The sequence below is a fragment of the Carcharodon carcharias genome, chromosome 20, assembly GCF_017639515.1.
Source record: "Carcharodon carcharias isolate sCarCar2 chromosome 20, sCarCar2.pri, whole genome shotgun sequence".
Taxonomy (NCBI): Eukaryota; Metazoa; Chordata; class Chondrichthyes; order Lamniformes; family Lamnidae; genus Carcharodon; species Carcharodon carcharias.
In genome coordinates, this window is record NC_054486.1 from 111,132,170 (window position 1) to 111,157,537 (window position 25,368).

A 25,368-nucleotide genomic window follows, 5' to 3' on the forward strand; every position below is an offset into this window, starting at 1 on the left:
AGTAGTAGCCGGGGCCTCTGCATTACTAGCCCAGTGACATTACCACTATGCCACTTCCCCTCAATATCGCTTCGCGGTTGTGGGGTCTTGCTGTGCGCAACTTAGCTGCCTCGTTTCCTTTGCTACAAGAGCCACTGCTCTTCAGAAACGTAAGTCCTTGGTTTGCTGTGAAGCACGTTGAGACACCAGGAGGCTGCCAAAGGTGCTATATAAATGCAAGTACTTGTTCTTTTCTGCTGCCACTCATGAGACTTGGTGTTTTATTACAGGACACAACGCCTACATTTGCCCAGCAACCAACCAATGCACAATAGACAAGAACAGACGCAAAAGCTGTCAAGCTTGCCGACTCCGTAAGTGCTATGAAGTTGGGATGATGAAAGCTGGTGAGTCCATAAGTGATATAACCGAAGAATAACAGTGGGGGGGTGGGGGTGGGGCGCGGTGGGGGTGGGGCGCGGTGGGAGTGGGGCGCAGTGGTTGTCGGGCGCGGTGGGGGTGGGGCATGGTGGTTGTGGGGCGCAGTGGGTGTGGGGCGCAATGGTTGTGGGTCTCAGTGGGGGTGGGGCACAGAGGACGGGGCAGGGGCTAGTTAAGGGAAAGGACATTAAGGATTGCCAAAAGTGGAAATGAAACCTTTGTTAGGAAGGTTCTAGAAACTACAATTACCAGGTAAGGATGAACAGGTTGCAACATTTTTCTTTACAAAAGAAAAGCCTTTGATCAAGGTCTTTAAAATTCTGAATGAGCTGCACAGGGTGGGTGCGGAGATAATGTTCCTCCTTGTTGGAGAAGCCAAAATTAGGGCCATAAATACGTGATCATTACTAAATCCAATAGGGAGGACAGTCTTTACCCAGAGAGTGATGAGAATGTGGAACTCACTCCCACAGGGGGTGGTTGAAGAGAATACCTTGGATACATTTGAAAGGAAAGTAGACAAGTGGATGAGTGAAAAAGGAATAGAAAGATATTCTAAAAGGCTGAGATAACAAATGGAAAGGGAAGAGACTTGTGTGGATTATGAGCACCAGCACAGATGAGATGGGCTGAATGGCCGCTTTCTGTGCTATATATTCTATGTAATTCTGTGAACTTCAATGTTTCACTGCACAGCACAATCCAGTGATAATGGAATGATCAAAGTCAGTCACAAGCCAACTCTCCTGTTTTAGTTGTGGATACCAGGTGGGTTCTGACATTGGTTCCCTAGACAGAGAATTGGGGTGGGCGGCCATCAATTGGTTGCTTTGCCTGTATCAATTAGTGGCCGGCCAGCGTGAAAGGTGCACTGGAAAGGTCAGCATTCCTGGGATGGGGAACGGCCAAAGGACAGGTGATGATGCCACTGCGGAGTGAGCACTGCGAGAGAGATCCCTGAGGGCAGAGAGCTGTCTCAGGGAGCTGCAGACCTGAAAATGATGAAATAAAGGTTTAAAAAGCTGCAAAAAAAAATGTCCATGCATCACAAACAACCACCTGAGAACACACCTCATAGAAATGCTGCCCACAGACATTTATTTTTTATTTTATTTCATAACAGAAATTTCATCTCTCCCTTGGGTGAGGTTGGATGATAAGTGTAAAGTCCGCCTGGCTGATTCACCCCTCTGCCAGCTGTAAGGTCGGACGGTCCACGAAAAATTGGAGACAATTGAGCCGTTAATGAGCTTAATTAGAAGCGCGCCCCGCCGAGCAAAATATCGCACAAGTACACGATGACATCGGGACACTCGCCCGACACCTTATTGCACAATTTTATGCCCGACCGGCTCGAGCAGGGGATGTAAAATTCAGCCCCAAGCGTCTGTGGGGGAGCAGTTGGGTAAGAGTGATCTTTGTATCATCAGGTTTCGATTAGTAATGGAGAACTAGCCAAGAACAGTCTAATATCGAACTTCTAAATTGTAAGAGGGCTAATGGCAATGGGATAAGAGGGGATCTAGTCAGGGTAAAATGGAGCTACAGTTTAACATCAGTGGTGGGTTAAGTTTTAGAAACAATAATCAGGGGGAAAAAATAAACAGGCACTTGGAGAGATTTGAGTTACTTAAGGAGCGATAGCACGGATTTGTAAAAGGCAGATTGTGCTTGACTAATGGAATTGAATTTTCTGATGAAGTAACGGGGAAGCCGACTGAAGGGAAGGTTTGGCCACACTGTAGAACCTAAGCTCTGGAATTCCCTGGAATAAACCTCCTGACCTCTCTCCTCTAAGATGCTCCTACCTTGTGAGGAAGCCACCTGTATTGGCCATTTGTCTTCGAATCATAAGACCATAAGACGTAGGAGCAGAAGCAGGCCATTTGGCCCATCGAGTCTGCTCCGCCATTCAATAAGATCATGGCTGATCTGATAATCCTCAACTCCACTTTCCTGCCTTTTCCCCATAAGCCTTGATTCCCTTACTGATTAAAAATCTGTCTGTCTCAGCCTTGAATATACTTAACAACACAGCCTCTACAGCCCTCTGCGGTAAAGAATTCCACAGATTCACTACCCTCAGAGAGAAGAAATTCCTCCTCATCTCTGTCTTAAATGGATGACCCCTCACTCTGAGATTATGCCCTCTGGTCCTAGACTCTCCCACAAGGGGAAACAACCTCTCAGCATCTACCCTGTCAAGCCCCCTAAGAATCTTACATGTTTCAATAAGGTCGCCTCTCATTCTTCTAAACTCCAATGAGTACAGGCCCAACCTACTCAACCTCTCCTCATAAGAAAATCCCTCCATACCCAGGATCAACCTGGTGAACCTTCTCTGGACCACCTCCAATGCCAGTATATCTTTCCTTAGATAAGGGGACCAAAACTGTCCACAGTATTCTAGGTGTGGTCTAACTAATGACTTGTATAGTTTTAGCAAGACTTCCCTATTTTTATACTCCATTCCCTTTGAAATAAAGGCCAACATTCCATTTCCCTTCCCTATTATCTGCTGAACTTGTTTGTTAGCTTTTTGGAATTCATGCATGAGGACCCCCAAATCCCTCTGTGCTGCAGCTTTCTGCAGTCTTTCTCCATTTAAATAATATTCAGCTCCTCTATTCTTCCTGCCAAAGTGCATAACCTCATATTTTTCCACATTATATTCCATCTGCCAAGTTTTTTCCCACTCACTTAACCTGTCTATATCCCCCTGTAGACTCCTTGTGTCACCCTCACCACTTGTCTTCCCACCTATTTTTGTCACCCGCAAACTTGGTGATAGTACATTCATTTCCCTCATCCAAGTCATTAATATATATCGTAAATAACTGAGGCCCCAGCACTGATCCCTGTGGCATTCCACTAGTTACAGGTTGCCATCCTGAAAATCTCCCCCTTATCTCCTCTCAGTCTTCTATTAGTTAGCCAATCCTCTATCCATGTTGATATACTATCCCCAACACCATGGGCTCTTATCTTATTAAGTAGCCTTATGTGCGATACCTTATCAAACACCTTTTGGAAATCCAAATATATTACATCTACAGGTTCCCCTTTATCTATCCTGCTTGTTACCTCCTCAAAGAATTCTAATAAATTTGTCAGACATGATTTCCCCTTCACGAAGCCATGCTGACTCTGCTTGATTAGATTGTGTATTTCTAAATGCTCGGCTATTATGTCCTTTTATAACAGACTCTAACATTTTCCCCATGATGGATGTAAAGCTAACTGGTCTACAGTTGCTGTTTTTTGTCTCCCTCCCTTTTTGAATAAGGGTGTTACATTGGCCATTCTCCAATCCTCTGGGATTTTCCAGAATCTAAGGATTCTTGGAAGATTATTACCAGTATGGAGCTCGGTAGGAAATGTTACCTGATAAATGATCCAGTGAGGTGCCTTATGATGTTTGGCCACGTTATAGACATCGTACAAGACCAATTGGTTGTTGCTGCCATGCACTCAGCACATCCTCCTACATTGCCGATTCCAACCTGACCACCTCCTGGACTGTCCACCCTTCACCTGTCCCAAAGTAAGTTAAAGACTCACATGAGTTCTTCACTGCTTTGCCTTACATGTCATTGGTAGGAGAAAGTTATTTTAACAGATGTTATGTCCAGTTATAAACATCTGCTCAGCTTCTAGGCTGTTGAGTGATGAAGAAAAGACGGATGGTGTCTCAGTTCGTGGCCAGGCATTTCTGTAGACAGCCGAAAAATCCAAGTTCCAGCCTTGAGAATACTTGCAAAATTTTCTTTAAGAAAAACAACATTCTTCCAACAAAACTAAAAACCACCTGACACTGTCAGCACCGAATAACACACCAAGATTTACATGGAGAGGGTGAATTGTCAGGACAGGTACAGCACGGGGTTAGATACAGAGTAAATCTCCCTCTACACTGTCCCCATCAAACACTCCCAGGACAGGTACAGCACAGGGTTAGATACAGAGTAAAGCTCCCTCTACACTGTCCCCATCAAGCACTCCCAGGACAGGTACAGCACGGGGTTAGATACAGAGTAAAGCTCCCTCTACACTGTCCCCATCAAACACTCCCAGGACAGGCACAGCACGGGGTTAGATACAGAGTAAAGCTCCCTCTACACTGCCCCCATCAAACACTCCCAGGACAGGTACAGCACGGGGTTAGATACAGAGTAAAGGTCCCTCTACACTGTCCCCATCAAACACTCCCAGGACAGGTACAGCACGGAGTTAGATACAGAGTAAAGCTCCCTCTACACTGTCCCCATCAAACACTCCCAGGAGAGGTGCAGAGATATGAATTCAGATGTCACAGCTGCCAGTGCATTGCTCTATCATGGTAACTCCTAGACTGGTCACCTTGGGAGTTGCTTTAAGTTGAAGCTGTCTTTTAATGATAGTAATGCCAAATTCATGTGTCATCTACGCCTTGCAGTGCACAGACAACAGGATGAAACAAAACTATAATTAATATGACATCCTACATCCAATCACTGTTACTCAGACACAATGGGCAGAATTTTACATCCCAAGAGCAAGTGTGTGCCCGACTCGATTGGGTATAAAATAGCCCGTAATGATATCAGGCGAGTGTCCTGACATCGTTGTGCACTGGTGCGATGTTTCCCCATTAAAGTGTGAATTAAGAGCGATTTTTCTCTGTCCATCCAGCCGGTTAGCGAATGGGCGAATCAGCCGGGCAGCTTTCGCATTTTGGAAGAAACCTCATCCATGGACGGGGTGAGGTTTCTGAGATTAATTTAAAAAAAACATTTTGACATAATTTTTATTATGTTTATATTCATGTGAGTGAATCCTATGTGGGGACAATTGTGTCAGATTTTCAAAATCTTAATTTTGTTTTTAATATCCTTCAGCTCCCTGAGGCACTCTCTGCTCTTCTAGTCACAGTATACGGCTGATCCAGTTCAGTTTCTGGTCAATGGTAACCCCCAGGATGTTGATAGTGGGGGATTCAGTGATGGTAATGCCATTGAATGTCAAGGGGAGAGGGTTAGATTCCCTCTTGTTGGAGATGGTCATTGCCTGACGCTTGTGTGGTGTGAATGTTACTTGCCACTTGTCACCCTAAGCCTGGATATTGTCCAGGTCTTGCTGCATTTGGACATGGACTGCTTCAGTATCTGAGGAGTTGCAAATGGTGCTGAACATTGTGCAATCATCAGTGAACATCCCCACTTCTGACATTATGTTGGAAGGAAGGTCATTGATGAAGCAGCTGAAGATGGTTGGGCCCAGGACACTACCCTGAGGAACTCCTGCAGTGATGTCCTGGAACTGAGATGACTGACCTCCAACAACCACAAACATGCTTTGTGCTAGGTATGTCTCCAACCAGCGGAGAGTTTTCCCCCCGATTCCCATTGACTCCAGTTTTGCTGGGGCTCCTTGATGCCACACTCGGTCAAATGCTGCCTTGATGTCAAGGGCAGTCACTCTCACCTCACATCAGGAGTTCAGCTCTTTTGTCCATGTTTGAACCAAGGCTGTAATGAGGTCAGGAGCTGAGTGGCCCTGGTGGAACCCAAACTGGGCATCAGTGAGCAAGTTGTTGCTAAACAAGTGCTGCTTGATAGCCCTGCCTTCCATCACTTTACTGATGATGGAGAGTAGACTGATGGGGCGTTAATTGAATGGGTTGGTGATTACCCAATGGCTGGGTTTGGGATTTGATCATGTACTTGTCTTCCCTAACCCCCCTCACAACCCTGCTCTCCGCCCCCATTTCAATCCCATCTTGAGAAAACACACCTTTTGCCAGCCACCCTGACTCTCAATCTGTCGCCGACTGTACACCCCATTTTTCTCACATGTTAGCTGGTCAGCCACAGGACCTCAGTGGCAGCAAAAAGGGGTCACATGTGGGTGACAGGCTCCTCTACCCTACAGCACCCTGAGCACAGGCAATGCAGAGGAACTAAGGAGGAAGGGCCCAGGGCTTTGGAAGTGCCCAGGATAAAGTAGAGCATGTTTTCCACAGAAGGATTACAGCAATGGCTGGAGCACAGACCTCCGTTATTGATCTCATCATTTCCGGCATTAGAATGCAGCCCTTCCAAACCATCGCGAAAATGTTGAGATTTCCCAGGCTGCAAAAGATTGAGTCATGATAAATTCGGGAGAGTTAGGGTGTCTGGAATGGGAAGTGTAGAGTTCCTCAGAATTTATATCCTGGGAATATTTTATCCAGATATGGGATAAAGCCTGGAGTTTTGATCGGATTTGTGGGCCTTATTGTCGTAATAGGGAAAAGACCTGTATATGGAGTAAACAGCGAGTCTGGAAGGTTCTGACCTTGTGTCTGATTCCTCACACATGCTGAATCCTGGGAACGTAGCAATGGAGAGACGAGAGCTGGACTTCCTTGGAGCTAGAGCCTCGGACCACAGATCTGACCGAAGGAAGGTCTATTAAGAAAAGATATTATTTTGTTCTTGGTCTTGATGTCAAAAAGTAAAACAAGCATCTGTTTTTTTTTCAAACGCTTTCATGCAGTTAGGAGAAATTCAGAATTCACTGGTGTAACAGGGTGATTTCATTTTCCGTGTGTCTTTGAGCTAAATATTTTCCCACCTTCTCCCTCTTGCCTGCCTGTGCTCCAGAAGTACAACAACTTGCATTTATAAAGCACCTTTAACGTAGGCATGTGTCTCAAGGTGCCCCACGGGAGTGATTACCAAACAGAATCTGACTCCAGGCTGCGTTAGTGGATTTTAGGGCAGGCCAGTAAAGCACAGAAGTCAGATCATAACATTCGCTAATGCAAGGGACAGGATTACTTGGCTGGGTTGGTGATTTTCTGCAGTTTAATGCTGAGCATCCAGGATTGAGCTGCTGAACCCTCGGTAAAGTGACTAAGTCTAGAAACAGGAGGAGGCCATTCAGCCCCTCAAGCTTGTCCCACCGTTCAGTTGGATCATGGTTGATCTACACCTCAACTCCATTTACCTGCCTTTTCTCCGTATCCCTTCAAACCTTTATCAAACAAAAAAATCTATCAGTCTCAGTCCGGAAAGGTCTGGTTGACCCACCCCCACCCCCCACCCACACCGGCCCCAGCGTTAAAAGTTTTTGTGTAACACAGTGATTCCTGACATCGCCCCTGACTGGGCAGGTTTTTTGATTGTGTTCCCATGTCTGACCTCCCCCCACCAAATGATTTCTCCATCTGCCTCGCCTATCGAACACCTTCATCATTTTAAATACCTAGGCCAGATAACCCCTCAAAACCCGGAGGTATACAACAAGCCAAGTTCATCAACCTGTCCTCATTAACTCACAGATTTTAGGTTTTAGTCCGGGGCCCCACTGTACAAGTCCTGACCCCACAAAGTGGGGTAAACAGTCACCTGGAAATGACCCTCCCTTCAATTGGCCAACTCATGTCCAGAGGCTGGTGGGTTCTCGAAGCTGGAGTGACCAATAAGACGCAGCTTAGAAATTACAGGATGAATTGCATAAAATATATACATACAGGTAGGAAAATGACATAAAATTTACAGCAGGTGAATATAGGAAGGGAAGATGAACAATACCTGCACTCATCACAGTGAGGGTAGGGGATATAGTGAACATGAGGATCTCTTTGGATAGAAGAATTAAAGTGGACCGAAGGGCCTTTCTCCATTTGTCCTTTATCTTCCGTCTGGGACATACAAACACAAGAGGCTGACGGGCAGAATAAAAAAAGAATTGGTCCATTGAACCTGCCCCCCACACACCACGGGGCAGAATGTTTAGTTCACCATGTGGGTGGGTGTGTGCCCGACCTGATTAGACAGGAAGTTGTGCCAGGTGACATCGGGCAAGAGCCCTGACCTTGTCCGGCACTCGCACGATATTTCAGTCGGCGGGCGCATGTGAATATCGGAAACACACCCGCCGACAATCGGAATACAATTAAAGCCATTAAAGTTCCTATTGACTCTGATTTTTCGTGGTCTGTCCACCCTCACGGTTGGTGGACGGGCAAGTCGGCCGGGTGGACTTCACATTTTTGGTGAAACCTCGTCCGAGGGCCGGAGGAGGTTCCCGTTAATAAATTAAAACAGATAAAAATGTAGGGACCGAATGTTTATCCTGTGTATGTTCAGGTGACTGATTCCGAAGGAGGAACCCTTTTCTTCCGGATTTTAAAATCTTTATTTCATTGTTTTGAAGTCTCCAGCTGCCTGAGGCGACTCTCTGCCTTCAGGGAGCTTTTGTTCAGCGCCCCCCCCCCCACCCCCCACCTCCTCCTGCCAACACCCTCACCTCCACCCCCACCACCACCCCCCCCCCAACAACCAACCAACCCCCACCACCTTTCAGCGCGTGTTTCACACCAGCTTGCCCATTAATTGGCCAGCTAGTGTGAAATCGCGGCCGGTGGGGGTGGTGGGCGGGGGGACCAGTCGTGGTCAGTGGTCAGTTCCCCAGCCAATCCCGGGCCTGCCGATCGCGCCTGCCCCACCAAGCTAATAACCCTGCCCCGTGCGTACGCTGTCCTTCCCTCGGCTCTGCCCTGTCTCAGCGGTGTCATTCCTGGCTACGTTTAAAATCCTGATTAAACGTACATAGCAAGAGACAGAGAGAGAGAGAGAGAACCTTTCAAACATCCCACTTCAATTCTCCCTGTTTGCGCACTCAGACAGTGGTAGGGTGTTGCCATGGACACGAGAGAGTCAGACACTGGGCTTATAGTTAATGGGTGTAATCAGAGGCCTATAGGCAGGTATTTCAGAAAGGTCAGTGAACCTAAGGAGCTGACAGGACCGGGAATCACAAAATGTGACAATATCCGATGTACTCTGGCTGCTAACGTTTAGAACATAACGTTCTAGTGAAAGTTAATAATGAATTTGAGTTAAGTGTAGGGCTGCTAGCAGGAGCATGACAAATATTGGAGAGGGTCCCTGAGCGACAGCTCCGCAAGAAACACTCCCTGAAGTTAAAAGTCTACACCGTGTTTTAAAATTCAATCTATAACTCTGCCAGTTAAAAGAGAAGAGACAAAGGAAATAGATTTATTTTTTTTTTATTTGGCTGTTAGTGTTAATGATAGGAGCCTTCCGGGAGGTTCTGGATTGACAGCGTCTGCGATACTGAGTGCGCTGGAAGTTCCTGATGTGTTTAACTTGGAAGGGGAGGGGATACGGGGGGATACGGGGTGGGGTGGGGAGGGGGTGGGGATACGGGGTGGGGATGTGGGGTGGGGAGGGGATACGGGGAGGGGAGGGGATACGGGGAGGGGATACGGGGAGGGGATACGGGGTGGGGATGTGGGGTGGGGAGGGGATACGGGGAGGGAATGGGGTGGGGAGGGTTTACGGGGAGGGGATACGGGGTGGGGATGTGGGGGTGGGGAGGGGATACGGGGAGGGGAGGGGATACGGGGAGGGAATGGGGTGGGGAGGGGATACGGGGAGGGGATACGGGGTGGGGATGTGGGGTGGGGAGGGGATACGGGGAGGGGAGGGGATACGGGGAGGGAATGGGGTGGGGAGGGGATATGGGGTGAGGTGGGGAGGGGATACGGGGAGGGGAGGTGGTGGGGAGGGGATGTGGGGTGGGGAGGGGATACGGGGTGGGGTGGGGAGGGGAAACGGGGAGGGGAGGTGGTGGGGAGGGGATACGGGGAGGGGATACGGGGTGGGGTGGGGAGGGGAAACGGGGAGGGGAGGTGGTGGGGAGGGGATGTGGGGTGGGGAGGGGATACGGGGTGGGGAGGTGGTGGGGAGGGGATACGGGGTGGGGTGGGGAGGGGATACGGGAGGGGATATGGGGTGGGGTGGGGAGGGGATACGGGGTGGGGGGGTGGGGATACGGGGTGGGGGGGGGTGGGGATATGGGGTGGGGAGGGGATACGGGGAGGGAATGGGGTGGGGAGGGGATACGGGGAGGGGAGGTGGTGGGGAGGGGATACGGGGTGGGGAGGGGATACGGGGAGGGAATGGGGTGGGGAGGGGATATGGGGTGAGGTGGGGAGGGGATACGGGGAGGGGAGGTGGTGGGGAGGGGATACGGGGTGGGGTGGGGAGGGGATACGGGGAGGGGATATGGGGTGGGGTGGAGAGGGGATACGGGGTGGGGGGGTGGGGATACGGGGTGGGGGGGGTGGGGATACGGGGTGGGGTGGGGAGGGGATACGGGGAGGGGATATGGGGTGGGGTGGGGAGGGGGATACGGGGTGGGGGGGTGGGGATACGGGGTGGGGGGGGTGGGGATACGGGGTGGGGTGGGGAGGGGATACAGGGTGGGGATACGGGGTGGGGAGGGGATACGGGGAGGGGAGGTGGTGGGGAGGGGATACGGGGAGGGGATACGGGGTGGGGTGGGGAGGGGATACGGGGAGGGATACGGGGTGGAGGTGGGGGGGATACGGGGAGGGGTTATGGGTGGGGTGGAGAGGGATACGGGGTGGGGGGGTGGGGATCGGGGTGGGGATCTGGGGTGGGCGTGGAGAGGGGAATTACGGGGTGGGGGGGTGGGGGGTGGGGATACGGGGTGGGGGGGGTGGGGGGGGATACGGGGTGGGGAGGGGATACAGGGTGGGGATACGGGGTGGGGAGGGGATACAGGGAGATGATGAGGTTGGTTTAGTGGAAAGCAACAGGATTACTCGGTCTAATGATTTTGTCTTGTGGAAATTTCTAATGAAACATAAACAATTGGTAATGAGAGTGACTGTGTACACAAGTACTGAATAAAAAATATTATGGAATGGACTCTGGGATAACCCATCCATCCGTCCGTCCGTCCGTTCGTTCATTCTGTCTCATTGTCAGAGAATCGAACTCACCAAACATTAAATATCTTCCTCATTGAAAAGCTTTCATGATTCATTCGTGCAAAAAATTATTCTTTGATGGAGGAACTAACAACTACTTAAACCCAGTTCCAGTCCTGAGTGTAGTGACCGAGTAACAGCTCAGAGTGATCCTCGTCTTTGACTCAGCTTTACAATCAACAACTCAAGGCTCAGGAGTAACTCTCTGTAACTACATCACCCACCCCCCTGACAGCTTAAGAGAAGGGATTTCTCCCCACAAACTTCTCCTACAAACTGGAACAAAATGACTTTTAATTCACTAACAGCTTTTTGTTGGACAACTCCTTGCCAACATTTTCCATTTCATTAGAATTTTATTTGCTTAACCAACAGCTAATCCTGGCCAGACCTCGCTTTCGCTGAATCCTTCGATGTCACCTCCTCCCCATATCCCCCACCCCCACCTCCTCCCCATATCCCCCAAACCCACCCCCACCCCCACCTCCTCCCAGTATCCCCACCCCCACCTCCTCCCCGTATCCCCCACCCCCCACCTCCTCCCCATCCCCACCTCCTCCCCATATCCCCAACCCCACCTCCTCCCCGTATCCCCACCCCCACCCCCACCTCCTCCCCGTATCCCCCACCTCCTCCCCGTATCCCCACCCCCACCCCCACCCCCACCCCCATCCCCACCTCCTCCCCGTATCCCGCCCCACCTCCTCCCCGTATCCCCAACCCCACCTCCTCCCCGTATCCCCCACCCCCACCTCCTCCCCGTATCCCCACCCCCACCCCCACCTCCTCCCCGTATCCCCCACCCCAACCTCCTCCCCATATCCCCACCCCACCTCCTCCCCGTATCCCCCACCCCCACCCCAACCCCCACCTCCTCCCCGTATCCCCCACCCCACCTCCTCCCCGTATCCCCCACCCCACCTCCTCCCCGTATCCCCCACCCCCACCTCCTCCCCATATCCCCACCCCACCTCCTCCCCGTATCCCCCACCCCCACCTCAACCCCCACCTCCTCCCGTATCCCCCACCCCACCTCCTCCCCGTATCCCCCACCCCACCTCCTCCCCGTATCCCCCACCCCCACCTCCTCCCCATATCCCCACCCCACCTCCTCCCCATATCCCCCACCCCCACCTCCTCCCCATATCCCCCACCCCCACCTCCACCTCCTCCCCGTATCCCCCAAACCCACCCCCACCCCCACCTCCTCCCCGTATCCCCACCCCCACCTCCTCCCCGTATCCCCCACCCCCCACCTCCTCCCCATCCCCACCTCCTCCCCATATCCCCAACCCCACCTCCTCCCCGTATCCCCACCCCCACCCCCACCTCCTCCCCGTATCCCCCACCCCCAACCCCACCTCCTCCCCGTATCCCCACCCCCACCCCCACCCCCATCCCCACCTCCTCCCCGTATCCCCGCCCCCACCTCCTCCCCGTATCCCCCAACCCCACCTCCTCCCCGTATCCCCCACCCCCACCTCCTCCCCGTATCCCCCACCCCCAGCCCCACCTCCTCCCCGTATCCTCCACCCCAACCTCCTCCCCATATCCCCACCCCACCTCCTCCCCGTATCCCCCACCCCCACCCCAACCCCCACCTCCTCCCCGTATCCCCCACCCCACCTCCTCCCCGTATCCCCCACCCCACCTCCTCCCCGTATCCCCCACCCCCACCTCCTCCCCATATCCCCACCCCACCTCCTCCCCGTATCCCCCACCCCCACCTCCTCCCCGTATCCCCACCCCCACCCCCACCTCCTCCCGGTATCCCCACCCCCACCTCCTCCCCATATCCCCATCCCCACCTCCTCCCCGTATCCCCCACCCCACCTCCTCCCCATATCCCCCACCCCCACCTCCTCCCCGTATCCCTGACCTGTATCCATTGGAGTTTAGAAGAATGAGAGGTGATCCTATTGAAATGTTTAAGACCCTGAGGGGTCTTGATGGGGTGGATATAGAGAGGATATTTCCTCTTGTGGGAGAGGCTAGAACTAGGGAACACAAGTTAAAGTTAAGAAGTTTCCCTTTTAAGACGGAGGGTCATAGAGAGTTGTTAGTCTGTGGAACTCTCTTCCCCCATCAGCAGTGGAGACAGGGTCATTGAATTTATTCAAGGCTGAGTTAGACAGATTTTTGATAAACAAGGGGATCATCGGTTATGGGGGTCAGGCAGGAAAATGAGTTGAGACTATAACCAGGTCAGCCATGATCTCACTGAATGGCAGAGAGGCCTTGAAGGGCTGAATGGCCTACTCCTGCTCTTAAGCCCTATGTTTAAACTACCCACCCATCGTCTCCCCATATCCTTCAATCCTCTTCTTCCAGAAACATTTCATTGACTCTGGTGAGCTCCTTTATCAAACCGAGGCCCTGGAAACTGTTCATCTCACTACACTGCCACCCCTTCATATTCCATTGCCGCATTTTGGTCTGAAGTCAAAGTGCTCCTACTTTGGTCGATGGCCAGAGACTGAGTGGACAATGAGGTTGTTCGCAAGTTCATCCTTTGTTTCTCTGGACAGAGTTTTTGGGGCATTATTGGGATTGATTAAAGATTAGGAATAAGAAGGGCATTTTCCCCCTGCCTTGCTGATCCTTCCATAGGTAACGATCATCTTCCTATTACAACATTTACCCGTGGACTTCCTTGAGTCTTTTTCTTCACATTCCTATCCCAGAACCCATTCCTTGCTCCAATCACACTTTCTCTCCTAGGAAAGCCTCCCTGGCTCAGTACTGTTTTGAATTGAACATAACCCTTCCGCTGGAAATCTCCTTTCAGCCTGTCATGTTTGGCCCGTTGTAACTTTGGCGGATTTCGGGAGAAAGCTCCCCTCACTGTGTGTATGGGCCTCCTGCCAAAGCCAGATTGTGGAGTAGGAGAAGTTCCAAGAGCATCTCAATGCTTGGCTGTGGCAAAACGTGAATGAACGATGTCATTCAGCCCTCTGCAAGAGCAGCTCAGTTAGTCCCACTCCCCAGCCCTTTCCCTTCAGCCCTGCAAATTTTCCCTCTTCAGATAATGGTCCAATTCCCTTTTGGAAGCCTCGATTGATTCTGCCTCTCTCTCTCTCTCTCTCCCCCTCCCACCCCTCCACACTCTCAGCCAGTTTGTTCCAGATCCAAACCACTCAGTGTGTGAAGAAGTTTCCCTCATGTCTCCATTGCTTCTTTTGCCAATTACCTCAAATCTGTGCCCTCTGGTTCTCGATCTTTCCACCAGTGGGAACAGCCTCTACCCATTTACTCTGTACGGACCCTCCCTCATGACTTTGAACACCTCTATCAAATTTCCTCTCAACCTTCTCTTCTCGAAAGAAGACAGTCCCAGCTTTTCCCATCAGTCCCTGGAATAATTCTCATGAATCTTTTCTGCACCCTCTGTAAAGTCTTCACACCCTTCGTAAAGTGCTGTGCCCAGAACCAAACACAACGCTCCAGTTGAGGCTGAACCAGTGTTTATAAAGCAAAAACAAAAACAGTTGGAAATACTCAGCAGGTCTGGCAGCAGCTGTGGAGAGAAAGACAGAGTTAATGTTTCGAGTCCGTGTGACTCTTCCTCAGACCTGCTGAGTTTTTCCAGCTTTTTCTGTTTTTGTTTCAGATTTCCAGCATCAGCAGTATTTTGCTTTTATCTCAGTGTTTATAAAGGCTCGTCATAACTTGCTTGTTTTTGTCTTCTATGCTTTTATTTATAAAGCCCAGAATCCCATTTGCCCTTTTAACCATGCTCTGAACCTTAGCTGCTGCCTTCAATGATTTATGTACATATACACCCAGGTCCCTCAGCTCCTGCGCCCCCTTTAGAATTGTACCCTTGATCTTTCTATTGCCTGGTCATATTCTCGCTGCAAAAAGAATCGCTTCGGTACATTAAATTCCAACTGCCACCTGTCCACCCATTCCACCAGCCTATCATGTCCTTCTGAAGTTTATCGCTATCCTCTGCACAGTTCACAATACTTGCAAGATTCACAATTTTGAAATTGTGCCTTGAACAATAAGGTCAAGGTCATGAATATAAATCAGGAAGAGCAGATTACCCAAGTTCTGACTCCTTGAAAACTCCGCTACAAATGATTTCCAGTTCGAAAAAACAACTCTCCTCTGCTCCAGTGAAAATAACCCCAATCTCTCCTCATAACTAAAACTCTCCAGCCCAGGCAACATCCTGGTAAATCTCCTCTGCACTCTCTCTAGTGCAATCACATCCTTCCTATAATGCAGATTCCAGAACTGCACACAAAACTCTAGCTGTGGCCTAACCAGCATTTTGTACAGTTCTGGCATGACCTCCCTGCTCTTATATTCTATGCCTTGGCTAATAAAGGCAAGTATCCCATATGTCTTCTTAACCACCTTATCTACCTGTCCTGCTACCTTGAGGGACCGGTGGACATGTACACCAAGGTCCCTCTGATCCTCTGTACTTCCCAGGGTCCTGCCATTCATCGTGTATTACTGTGCCTTGTTTGTCCTGCCCAAGTGCATCACCTCACACTTATCCGGATTAAATTCCATGTGCCACTGATCAGCCCGTCTGACCAGCCGTCTTTATCCTCCTGTAATCCAAGGCTATCCTCCTCACTATTTACCACCCCAGCAATTTTCGTGTCATCCACAAACTTACCGATCAACCCTCCTACATTCAAGTCTAAATCGTTTATATATACCACAAACAGCAAGGGACCCAACAATGATCCCTGTGGAACCCCACTGGACACAGGCATCCAGTCACAAAAACACCCCTCGACCATCACCCTCTGCTTCCTACCACTCAGCCAATTCTGGATTCAGTTTACCAAATTGCCTTGGATCCCAAGGGCTCTTACCTTTGTTATCAGTCTCCCATGTGGGACTTTATCAAAAGCCTTGCTGAAGTCCAAGTAGACTATGTCAAATGCATTGCCCTCATCTACATACCTGGTCACCTCTTCGAAAAATTCAATCAAATCGGTCAGACATGACCTCCCCTTAACAAAACCATGCTGATTGTCCTTGATTAATCCCCGCCTCTCCAAGTGTAGATTAATTCTGCCCCTCAGAATTGCTTCCAATAGTTTCCCCACCACTGAGGTTAGACTGACTGGCCTGTAGTTCCCTGGTTTATCCCATCCTCCCTTCTTGAATAACGGTACCACATTGGCTGTCCTCCAGTCCTCTGACACCTCTCCTGTGGTTAGAGAGGTATTGAAAATTATTGCCAACGCCCCTGCTATCTCCTCCCTTGCCTCACTCAACAGCCTGGGATACATTTCATCCGGGCTTGGAGATTTATCTACTCTTAAGCCTGTCAGACCACTTAGAACCTCTTCCCTTTCTATGCTAATTTCTTTAATTATATCACAGTCCTTCTGCCTGATTTCCATACCCATGTCGGCCCTCTCACTTGTGAACACCAATACAAAGTATTCATTTAAAACCCTACCTACATCTTCCGGCTCCACACACAAATTACCACTATGGTCCTTAATGGGCCCTACTCTTTCCCTAGTTATCCTCTAGCTATCGAGTCTCCACCTGGCTTTTTCATTCCAGACTTGAAGGTCTGGACTGCCCTCTGGGCCAAACCATTTGATGCAGGGTGATATGGCGAGATCTTAACCATGTCAAGCCATTGAGACTTGTAAACCTTTGGAATTCCCCGTTGGTGAATGCTGTTCCGTTATCAGACACTATTTCTCCGTGGTAACCCGTGTATCACAAAACTCTGACACAATCTGTCTCTGGTGTCGGCAGATGTGGGTGACCTCACCCCGTACCCATCCCACCCGGAGTGGGTGTCGAGAAGCATGAGGAATATTGTACCCAAAAAAAGGCCCCACATGGTCAAAGTGGAGGTGGGCCCATGGCCTTCTGGGCCATTCCTAGGGGTGCAGTGGAGCAGAAGGGGGCAATTCCTGTACCTGTTGGCACTGTATGCTGCTCTTGACCATGTTTTCAATTTCAGAGTCCATCCCGGGTCACCATAAGTAGCTGTGCGTCAACATTTTCATTCTAGAGATGCCAGGGTGAGCACTTTGTAATTCGCTCAATAATGGCTTTCTTCCTCTGGGAGGCACAATGCTTCTCACCCCCACCCCCTCCCCCCCCACCCCGCTCTTACCTCCTATTAAAATAGGGCTTCATTTCATCCGACTTTGGCTGGTTAGACCATCCCTGCAAGACTTACTCCCTGATGTGAGACAAAATTGGATCGCAGTCTGTCCATTCTCTGATCTGTTTGGCATTCACTGGTGATGAAGACAGACATTTAGTAACAAGACAAGTTCTTGAGGGATGGGGACATTCACATCGCTGTCTTTTAGAGGTAATCGGCTCAGCGCATTGGCATTGGCAATCTGGCTTCCCGGCCGGTGGATAAAAGTGTATTGGTAAGCAGCTAGAATCAGTGCCCACCTTTGGATGTGTGCCAAGGCGATCGGGGGTATTGTTTTATCTTCCCCAAACAAGCATAACAGTGGCTTGTGGTCGGATACAATGGGAAAGGGGTGACCATGGATGTATTGGTGGAACTTCTTAACACCAAATACAATGGATAAGCCTTCTTTCTCTATTTGTGAGTATCTTCGTTCTGCAACACGGAGTGTTCTTGAGCCAATGGGTGATTCAGAACCATTCACCATCCAATGGGAGGGCACTGCCCATGCTCCATAAGGGGGTGCATCGCAGGTTAAAATCAATCCTTTCTTTAGGTTGAAATGTACCAACAGGGTCGATGAATGTAGTAACTGCTTTACTGTGGTAAAAGCCTCTTGTTCTGGAGCTTGCCAAGTCCACCTGTGGTTTTCCTTGAGTAATCTGTACAATGGAGCCAGTATTGTTGACAAACTTGGAAGTAGTAGTTAATTATTCCCAAGAAGGACTTGAGTTCTGTGGTGTTCCTCGGTGCTGGTGCCTCACGAGTAGCTCTCGCCTGGTCTCCTACTGGGTGAAGGCCCTTCGAGTTGACCCTATGACCCAGGCAAATCACTCCTTTTGCTTGGAAGATATATTTTTCTCTTTTCAAACGTACCCTGGCTTGTGAGAAACACTTCAATACCTCTTCCAGGTTATCCTGGTGTTCTTCCTGTTACTGGGACATCATCGAAATAAACCATCCCATGAGGTAGACCTTGAAGTAAATTTTCCTTTGTCCATTGGAAAATGGCACAACCTGATGAGAGTCTGAAGGGTAACCGGGCATACCTGTGTAATCCCCTGTGTGTGTTGGTAGTCACAAAATCCCGGGAGGCCTTTTCTAGCTCAACTTGTTGATAAATGTGACTCATGTCGAGTTTTGTATATATTATTCCCCCTGCCAGTTTGGAGTACAATTCATCAATTTCCAGTATAGGATGCCTGTCTAGTCTGGGCACTTTGTTAACAGTCAACCTGTCATCCCCACATATTGGCGCACTCTGCTCAGGCTTTAGTGCTGGAAATACAGGTGCTGCCTAGTCAGAAAATTATACAGCTTGTAAGACTCCCAACCTTCCCAGCCTGTGTCCAATTCAGCACCAACTTTTTCTTGGGACTAGCCGTGTCTTCAAGGATCTGAGGGTTGCCCCAGGATCCACGTGGATTTTAGCTTTCAGCCCCTGAATCTTCCTGAGCTCTTCTCTGAACACAGAGGCATATTTCTGTAATAATTCTTGCAGGTCTTCCATTCTGAGTTGAAATATCTCGGTCCACTCCCATTTTATTTCCTTAAGCCAGTCCTGAGCAGGTAGACTTGGACCCTCCCCTGCTACCACTATCAAATTAACAGACCGATTTCCATAGTGTACTGGAACCTTGCATATACCTCTTACTCATATGTCTTCACCAGAATACGTCTTTAATTTAGCATCTGAATTTTCCAGATTTAGCGAGTAGCCTCCTCCGTTCAGAAATTTGAACATAGGTTCCCCAGTGACTGTCATGGATGCCCCTGTATCCATCTCCATTCCAATGGGTTTTCCATTGACTTCCACTGTCACGTAGATTGGCTCTGTTTTACCCATTTATAATTTGTTTAGCGAGTAAATATCTGACTCTGTTTCTTCTGGATCCTCTATTATGAGGATTTCACAATTTCTGACTTTTTGTTTGAAATTTTGTCTCAATCTGTCTTTATAATATTGCATAATGTGTCCATTATGATGGCAGTAGAAACACTTGGTTCTTTTAAATTGTCATTCGTTTACAGGCTGTCTGGTTCCAAATCCGCTATTGTTAATGTGGGTTTTATCCATTAAACCATTGCTTTTTGTTGGTCTGATAATGGTGGCTGTTTCCCACCTTTTCACAGAGCCCTGCACTTCCGCACCATTTCTAGCCAGTGCCTCCCTCCCGACTCGATGGATGGCCCCATGTTCTGCTCCCTTGATTGGTTCTGAATCCCTGACTGTGTCTCCATTGCGAGCGCCAACTCCAGCGCCTTGCTGAAGTCTAAATTTGTTTCTGACAACAACCTTTTTTGAATGGTGTCTTTGTTAATCCCACACACTAATCGGTCTCTTAACATGTCATTAATTGATCTCCCGAACTCTCAGTGCTCTGTCAGTTGTTTTAAGGCTGATACATAGCAAGCGACTATCTCTCCATGGGCACAACACCTTGAATTAAATTTAAAACACTGCGTTCTAACTGAGGGTTTTCTCAAAATTTACCAACTCATCAAAGCTCTTGGAATCCGGAGCATTGAGTGCGGTTAGATTACAAGTTAGGCTGTATGGTTTACTGCCATATGTCCATAAGAGAATTGCTCGCCTCTTCTCCTCCCCCGATGTGTCATTGGCCAAAAAGAAAAATGCAGGGCATTCAATATAACGTGACCAGTCATCGGTGGTCTGATCAAATGTTCAATGCAGCCAGATTGTGGCATACTGGAGGGAGATAACTTCAATGCCTATGATGAAGACTGTACAGCAGGTCTGCAGGGCATGGCTGATTCACTTCAGTGGAATTTTCGCGGCTTCCTTGGTGTCGCCGACTGGTGGTGTTTTGCCTGGTCACCAGTTGCTATGTTCTACTGATGGGTCACTTTGCTTATAAAGGCAGTTGCACACCTATCCAACGGCTGGTGAGTTAGCAACAATATACTGCAGATACAGAGACCAATATAAGATGAAGCACATGCTGTTTATTTACACAGGTAATAGAACACTAACATGATGTGTGCTTCTCCAACCAGACCCTACTCTAAACTAACCCTTAACATTGTAGCCTGTGCTACACAGCAATGGGGTCATACAGTCACGTGGTCAATCTGCCCACATTCCCTTAAAGGTGTATTGCACCTCAGATAACCACACCCTCTATTGTCCAGCTAGATTCCCGAGTGGTGCTTAATACAACGGGTTTTCTCCAAAGGAGGTGACCCAGAGTCCTCGCTAGCTCTGTAGCTGCCGGACAAGGCCCCATCTCCTGAATTAAATTCTACCCTATATTTACTGAGTGAGCGGTCGATCTATGAAACAGACTTCCTTTGGAGACGGTGAACTCAGACTTTATTGATTCATTCAAGTGTAAATTGGACAGAGTTCTTTCAGATAGTAACATTTTAGGGTTCAGTCTGTGAGTAATTTGAGACACAAAGTCTGATGAGTGTAACAGAGTCGGGAGGAAAAGGTGATTTTGGGCCTATGTCTCTTAAAACTCACCACCCACTGGGGTTTAAAAGCAGCACAGTAAAATACCCTCCCATACTTCATTAGAGCCTTATCAAACAAAAATTGGCCCCTAACTACAGGAGAAGATATTAGGACAGGTGACTGAAAGGTTGGTTAAAGCAGTAAAGAAAGAATTTGCTTTTATTTCATGCCTTTCATGACCTCAGGACCTCCCAAGACAATTTGCAGCCCAGTGAAGCTAAGGCAGGTTTTAAAGAGCATGTTAAAGGAGAAAATTGAGGTGTAGAGGTTGAGGGAGGGGATTCCAGAGCTTAGGGCCCAGACAGCTGAAGCCATGGCTGCCAATGTTGCAGAGATTAATGGTGAGATGCTTAAGAGTCCAGAGTAGAGTAGCAGATTTATGAACCTACCAACATACAAATTAGGAGCAGGAGTGGGCCATTTGGCCCCTCTAGCCTGTTCCATCACTCAATAAGATCGTGGCTGATCTGATTGTAACCTCAACCCCACATTCCTGCCTACCCCCCGATAACCTTTCACCCCCTTGTTAATCAAGAATCTATCTAGCTCTGCCTTAAAAATACTCAAAAACTCTGCTTCCACCGCCTTTTGAGGTGGAGAGTTCCAAAGACTCACGACCCTCTGAGAGAAAAGATTTCTCCTAATTTCTGTCTTAAATGAGTGACCCCTTATTTTTTAACAGTGACCCCTAGTTCTAGATTCTCCCGCAAGAGGAAACCTCCTCTCCGCATCCACCCTGTCAAGACCCCTCAGGATCTTAAAGGTTTCAATATCTCAGAGAATTGTAGGGCTGGCGGAGATTGCAGGGATGGGGTGGGGTGGGATGGGGGTTGGCGAGGTGGTGGGGGGAAGGGGGGGTCAGGCCAAGGGGGCTTTAAAAAAAATGAAAAATTTTAAATCAAGTTGGTATTGGACCAGGCGTCAGTGGACAACAGCGAGCAGAGTGGGGGGTGGGTTAACGGGATGTGGTGTGATAGAAGAGTATGGGCAGCAGAATTTCGGATGAGCTGAATTTATGGACGTGGGGGATGGGAGATCGGGCAGGAGAGTGTTAAAACAAAACTCCCATTTCCTTGTAGGAAAGGTGCTGTTGGACTGTCGTAGAAACCAGCTCAGTTGTTAATGTCCTTCAGGGAGGGAAACCTGCTGTCCTTGCCCGGTCTGGGACTATCCAGTCACTCCAGTCCCACCTCACCAGCATTGTTCACCACTTCAAAGGGAATTTAAGAGTTAAGCAAGAGATTCCGTTTATATCAAACCTGCTGCCAGTGGTTGAAGAAGAAGCAAAGCACCAGCTTCTCAGGGGCAACTAGGGAGGGGCAATAAATGCTGGCCAAGTGTACCAAGGATGAAGGGCAAGAAGAGAGCTGACCTGTACCAGGTACAATACACTCAGTGACAGATGTTCTTCTTCTCTCTCTCCCTCTCCCCCTCACTCCGATATCAGACACAAGGAGGGATCGCTGTAGTTACCGTTTGACTCGGCAGAACCGTCTCTCCAGTCAACTGGCCCAGCACGGTCACCGAGGGAAGAGGACCATCGAGAGAGAGCTGAGCAACATCAGCGATACCTGCCTGAGCCAGCTGGCTCCGGAGAAGCTGCTCAGCTCCCTGTTAGAGGCTGAACCTCCCAACGTCTACTCCTTAAAACACCCAAACAAACCTTACACCGAGGCCTCCATGATGATGTCACTGACCAACCTGGCAGACAGGGAGCTTGTTCATATGATCGCCTGGGCCAAGAAAGTTCCAGGTAACCATTCATACTCAGCATTCATCAATGGGAGCTTCACACTGCTCCAGTAGGAGGCAATCTACTGAGGCTGGAGCGAAAACATGTGGTTAGGGCAATGTAGAGGGAGCTTTACTCTGTATCTAACCCCGTGCTGTGCCTGTCCTGGGAGTGTTTGATGGGGACAGTGTAGATGGAGATTTACTCTGTATCTAACCCCATGCTGTACCTGTCCTGGGAGTGTTTGATGGGGACAGTGTAGAGGGAGCTTTACTCTGTATCTAACCCCGTGCTGTACCTGCCCTGGGAGTGTTTGATGGGGACAGTGTAGAGGGAGCTTTACTCTGTATCTAACCCCGTGCTGTACCTGTCCTGGGAGTGTTTGATGGGGACAGTGTAGATGGAGATTTACTCTGTATCTAACCCCGTGCTGTACCTGTCCTGGGAGTGTTTGATGGGGACAGTGTAGAGGGAGATTTACTCTGTATCTAACCCCGTGCTGTACCTGTCCTGGGAGTGTTTAATGGGGACAGTGTAGAGGGAGATTTACTCTGTATCTAACCCCGTGCTGTACCTGTCCTGGGAGTGTTTAATGGGGACAGTGTAGAGGGAACTTTACTCTGTATCTAACCCCGTGCTGTACCTGTCCTGGGAGTGTTTAATGGGGACAGTGTAGAGGGAACTTTACTCTGTATCTAACCCTGTGCTGTACCTGTCCTGGGAGTGTTTGATGGGGACAGTGTAGAGGGAGATTTACTCTGTATCTAACCCCGTGCTGTACCTGTCCTGGGAGTGTTTAATGGGGACAGTGTAGAGGGAACTTTACTCTGTATCTAACCCCGTGCTGTACCTGTCCTGGGAGTGTTTGATGGGGACAGTGTAGAAGGAGCTTTACTCTGTATCTAACCCTGTGCTGTACCTGTCCTGGGAGTGTTTGATGAGGACAGTGTAGAGGGAGATTTACTCTGTATCTAACCCCGTGCTGTACCTGTCCTGGGAGTGTTTGATGCGGAGAGTGTAGAGGCAGCTTTACTGTGTATCTAACCCTGTGTCACTCTGGTGATATGTCTGGTGCTGTTTTATTCCCATCAGGATTTCTGGAATTGGATCTGCATGATCAGGTGCAGCTGCTGGAATGTTGTTGGTTGGAGGTTTTAATGGTGGGATTGATGTGGAGGTCGATCGCACATCCTGGGAAGCTCCTCTTCGCCCCGGATCTCATTCTGGACAGGTGAGGGGAATGTCATTTCCTTTCTGTCCTGGCTCTCTGGCTGTGTCTGGCCCTCTGAACCTCCCACTACCCCCGACCTCGTATCAGCAGCTATCTCTGAGTCTGCGTCAGACCCACTGTACCCTGTCCCAACCCAATCACTTACCCAACCTGTCAGCGAGCTGTTCACCTCCAAGTGGCTGTGTTTGTGGCCCCACAGAAGGATAGCGGAAAGCACTTGCATATTTATAGCGGCTTTAACAACCTAGACAAGGTGATATCCAGCCAGTGGAGATCAGTCTAGTTGCTGTTGTAATATTGGAAACGTGGCAACTGACCATGTTCAGCAAGATCCCACAGACTGGAGTATAATGGCCAGATCATCTGCTCAGAAAGAAAATATTGACCAGGGCGAACTCCCTGGTCTACATCAACATAGTGGACACGGAATCTTTAAATCCACCAGATGCAGCGCACAGGATCTCAGTTTACAGGCTCATTTGAAAAAATAGCACCTCTGACAGGGCAGCACTCCCTCAGTACTGACCCTCTGACAGTGTAGCACTCCCTCAGTACTGACCCTCTGACAGTGCAGCACTCCCTCAGTACTGACCCTCCGACAGTGTAGCACTCCCTCAGTACTGACCCTCTGACAGTGCAGCACTCCCTCAGTACTGACCCTCCGACAGTGCAGCACTCCCTCAGTACTGACCCTCCGACAGTGTAGCACTCCCTCAGTACTGACCCTCCGACAGTGTAGCACTCCCTCAGTACTGACCCTCCGACAGTGCAGCACTCCCTCAGTACTGACCCTCCGACAGTGTAGCACTCCCTCAGTACTGACCCTCTGACAGTGCAGCACTCCCTTAGTACTGACACAACAGTGCGGCACTCCCTCAGTACTGTTCCTCCGACAGTACAGCACTCCCTCAGTACTGACACAACAGTGCAGCACTCCCTCAGTACTGACCCTCTGACAGTGCAGCACTCCCTTAGTACTGACCCTCCGACAGTGCAGCACTCCCTTAGTACTGACCCTCTAACAGTCCTGCACTCCCTCAGTACTGACCCTCTGACAGTGCAGCACTCCCTTAGTACTGACCCTCCAACAGTGCAGCACTCCCAAAGTACTGATCCTCCGACAGTGCGGCACTCCCTCAGTACTAACCCTCCAACAGTGCAGCACTCCCAAAGTACTGATCCTCTGACAGTGCAGCACTCCCTCAGTATTAACCCTCCAACAGTGCAGCACTCCTTCAGTACTAACCCTTCGACAGTGCAGCACTCCCTCAGTACTGACCCTCTGACAATGCAGCACTCCCTCAGTACTGTTCCTCCGACAGTGCAGCACTCCCTCAGTACTGTTCCTCCGACAGTGCAGCACTCCCTCAGTACTGTTCCTCCGACAGTGCAGCACTCCCTCAGTACTGTTCCTCCGACAGTGCAGCACTCCCTCAGTACTGTTCCTCCAACAGTGCAGCACTCCCTCAGTACTGTTCCTCTGACAGTGCAGCACTCCCTCAGTACTGTTCCTCCGACAGTGCAGCACTCCCTCAGTACTGACCCTCTGACAGTGCAGCACTCCCTCAGTACT

The 25,368-nt window shown here is 49.6% G+C and overlaps 1 protein-coding gene across 1 annotated transcript in view; it reads left to right on the forward strand.

The window, feature by feature from the left end:
* esr2a (estrogen receptor 2a) overlaps positions 1-25,368 on the forward strand; it is a 223,856-nt gene that overhangs the window by 111,183 nt on the left and 87,305 nt on the right. Inside the window, exons 4-6 of the mRNA XM_041214795.1 lie at positions 270-386; positions 22,280-22,585; positions 23,657-23,795. Coding sequence (XP_041070729.1) covers positions 270-386; positions 22,280-22,585; positions 23,657-23,795 — 562 coding nt within the window. The remainder of the gene's footprint in view (positions 1-269; positions 387-22,279; positions 22,586-23,656; positions 23,796-25,368) is intronic.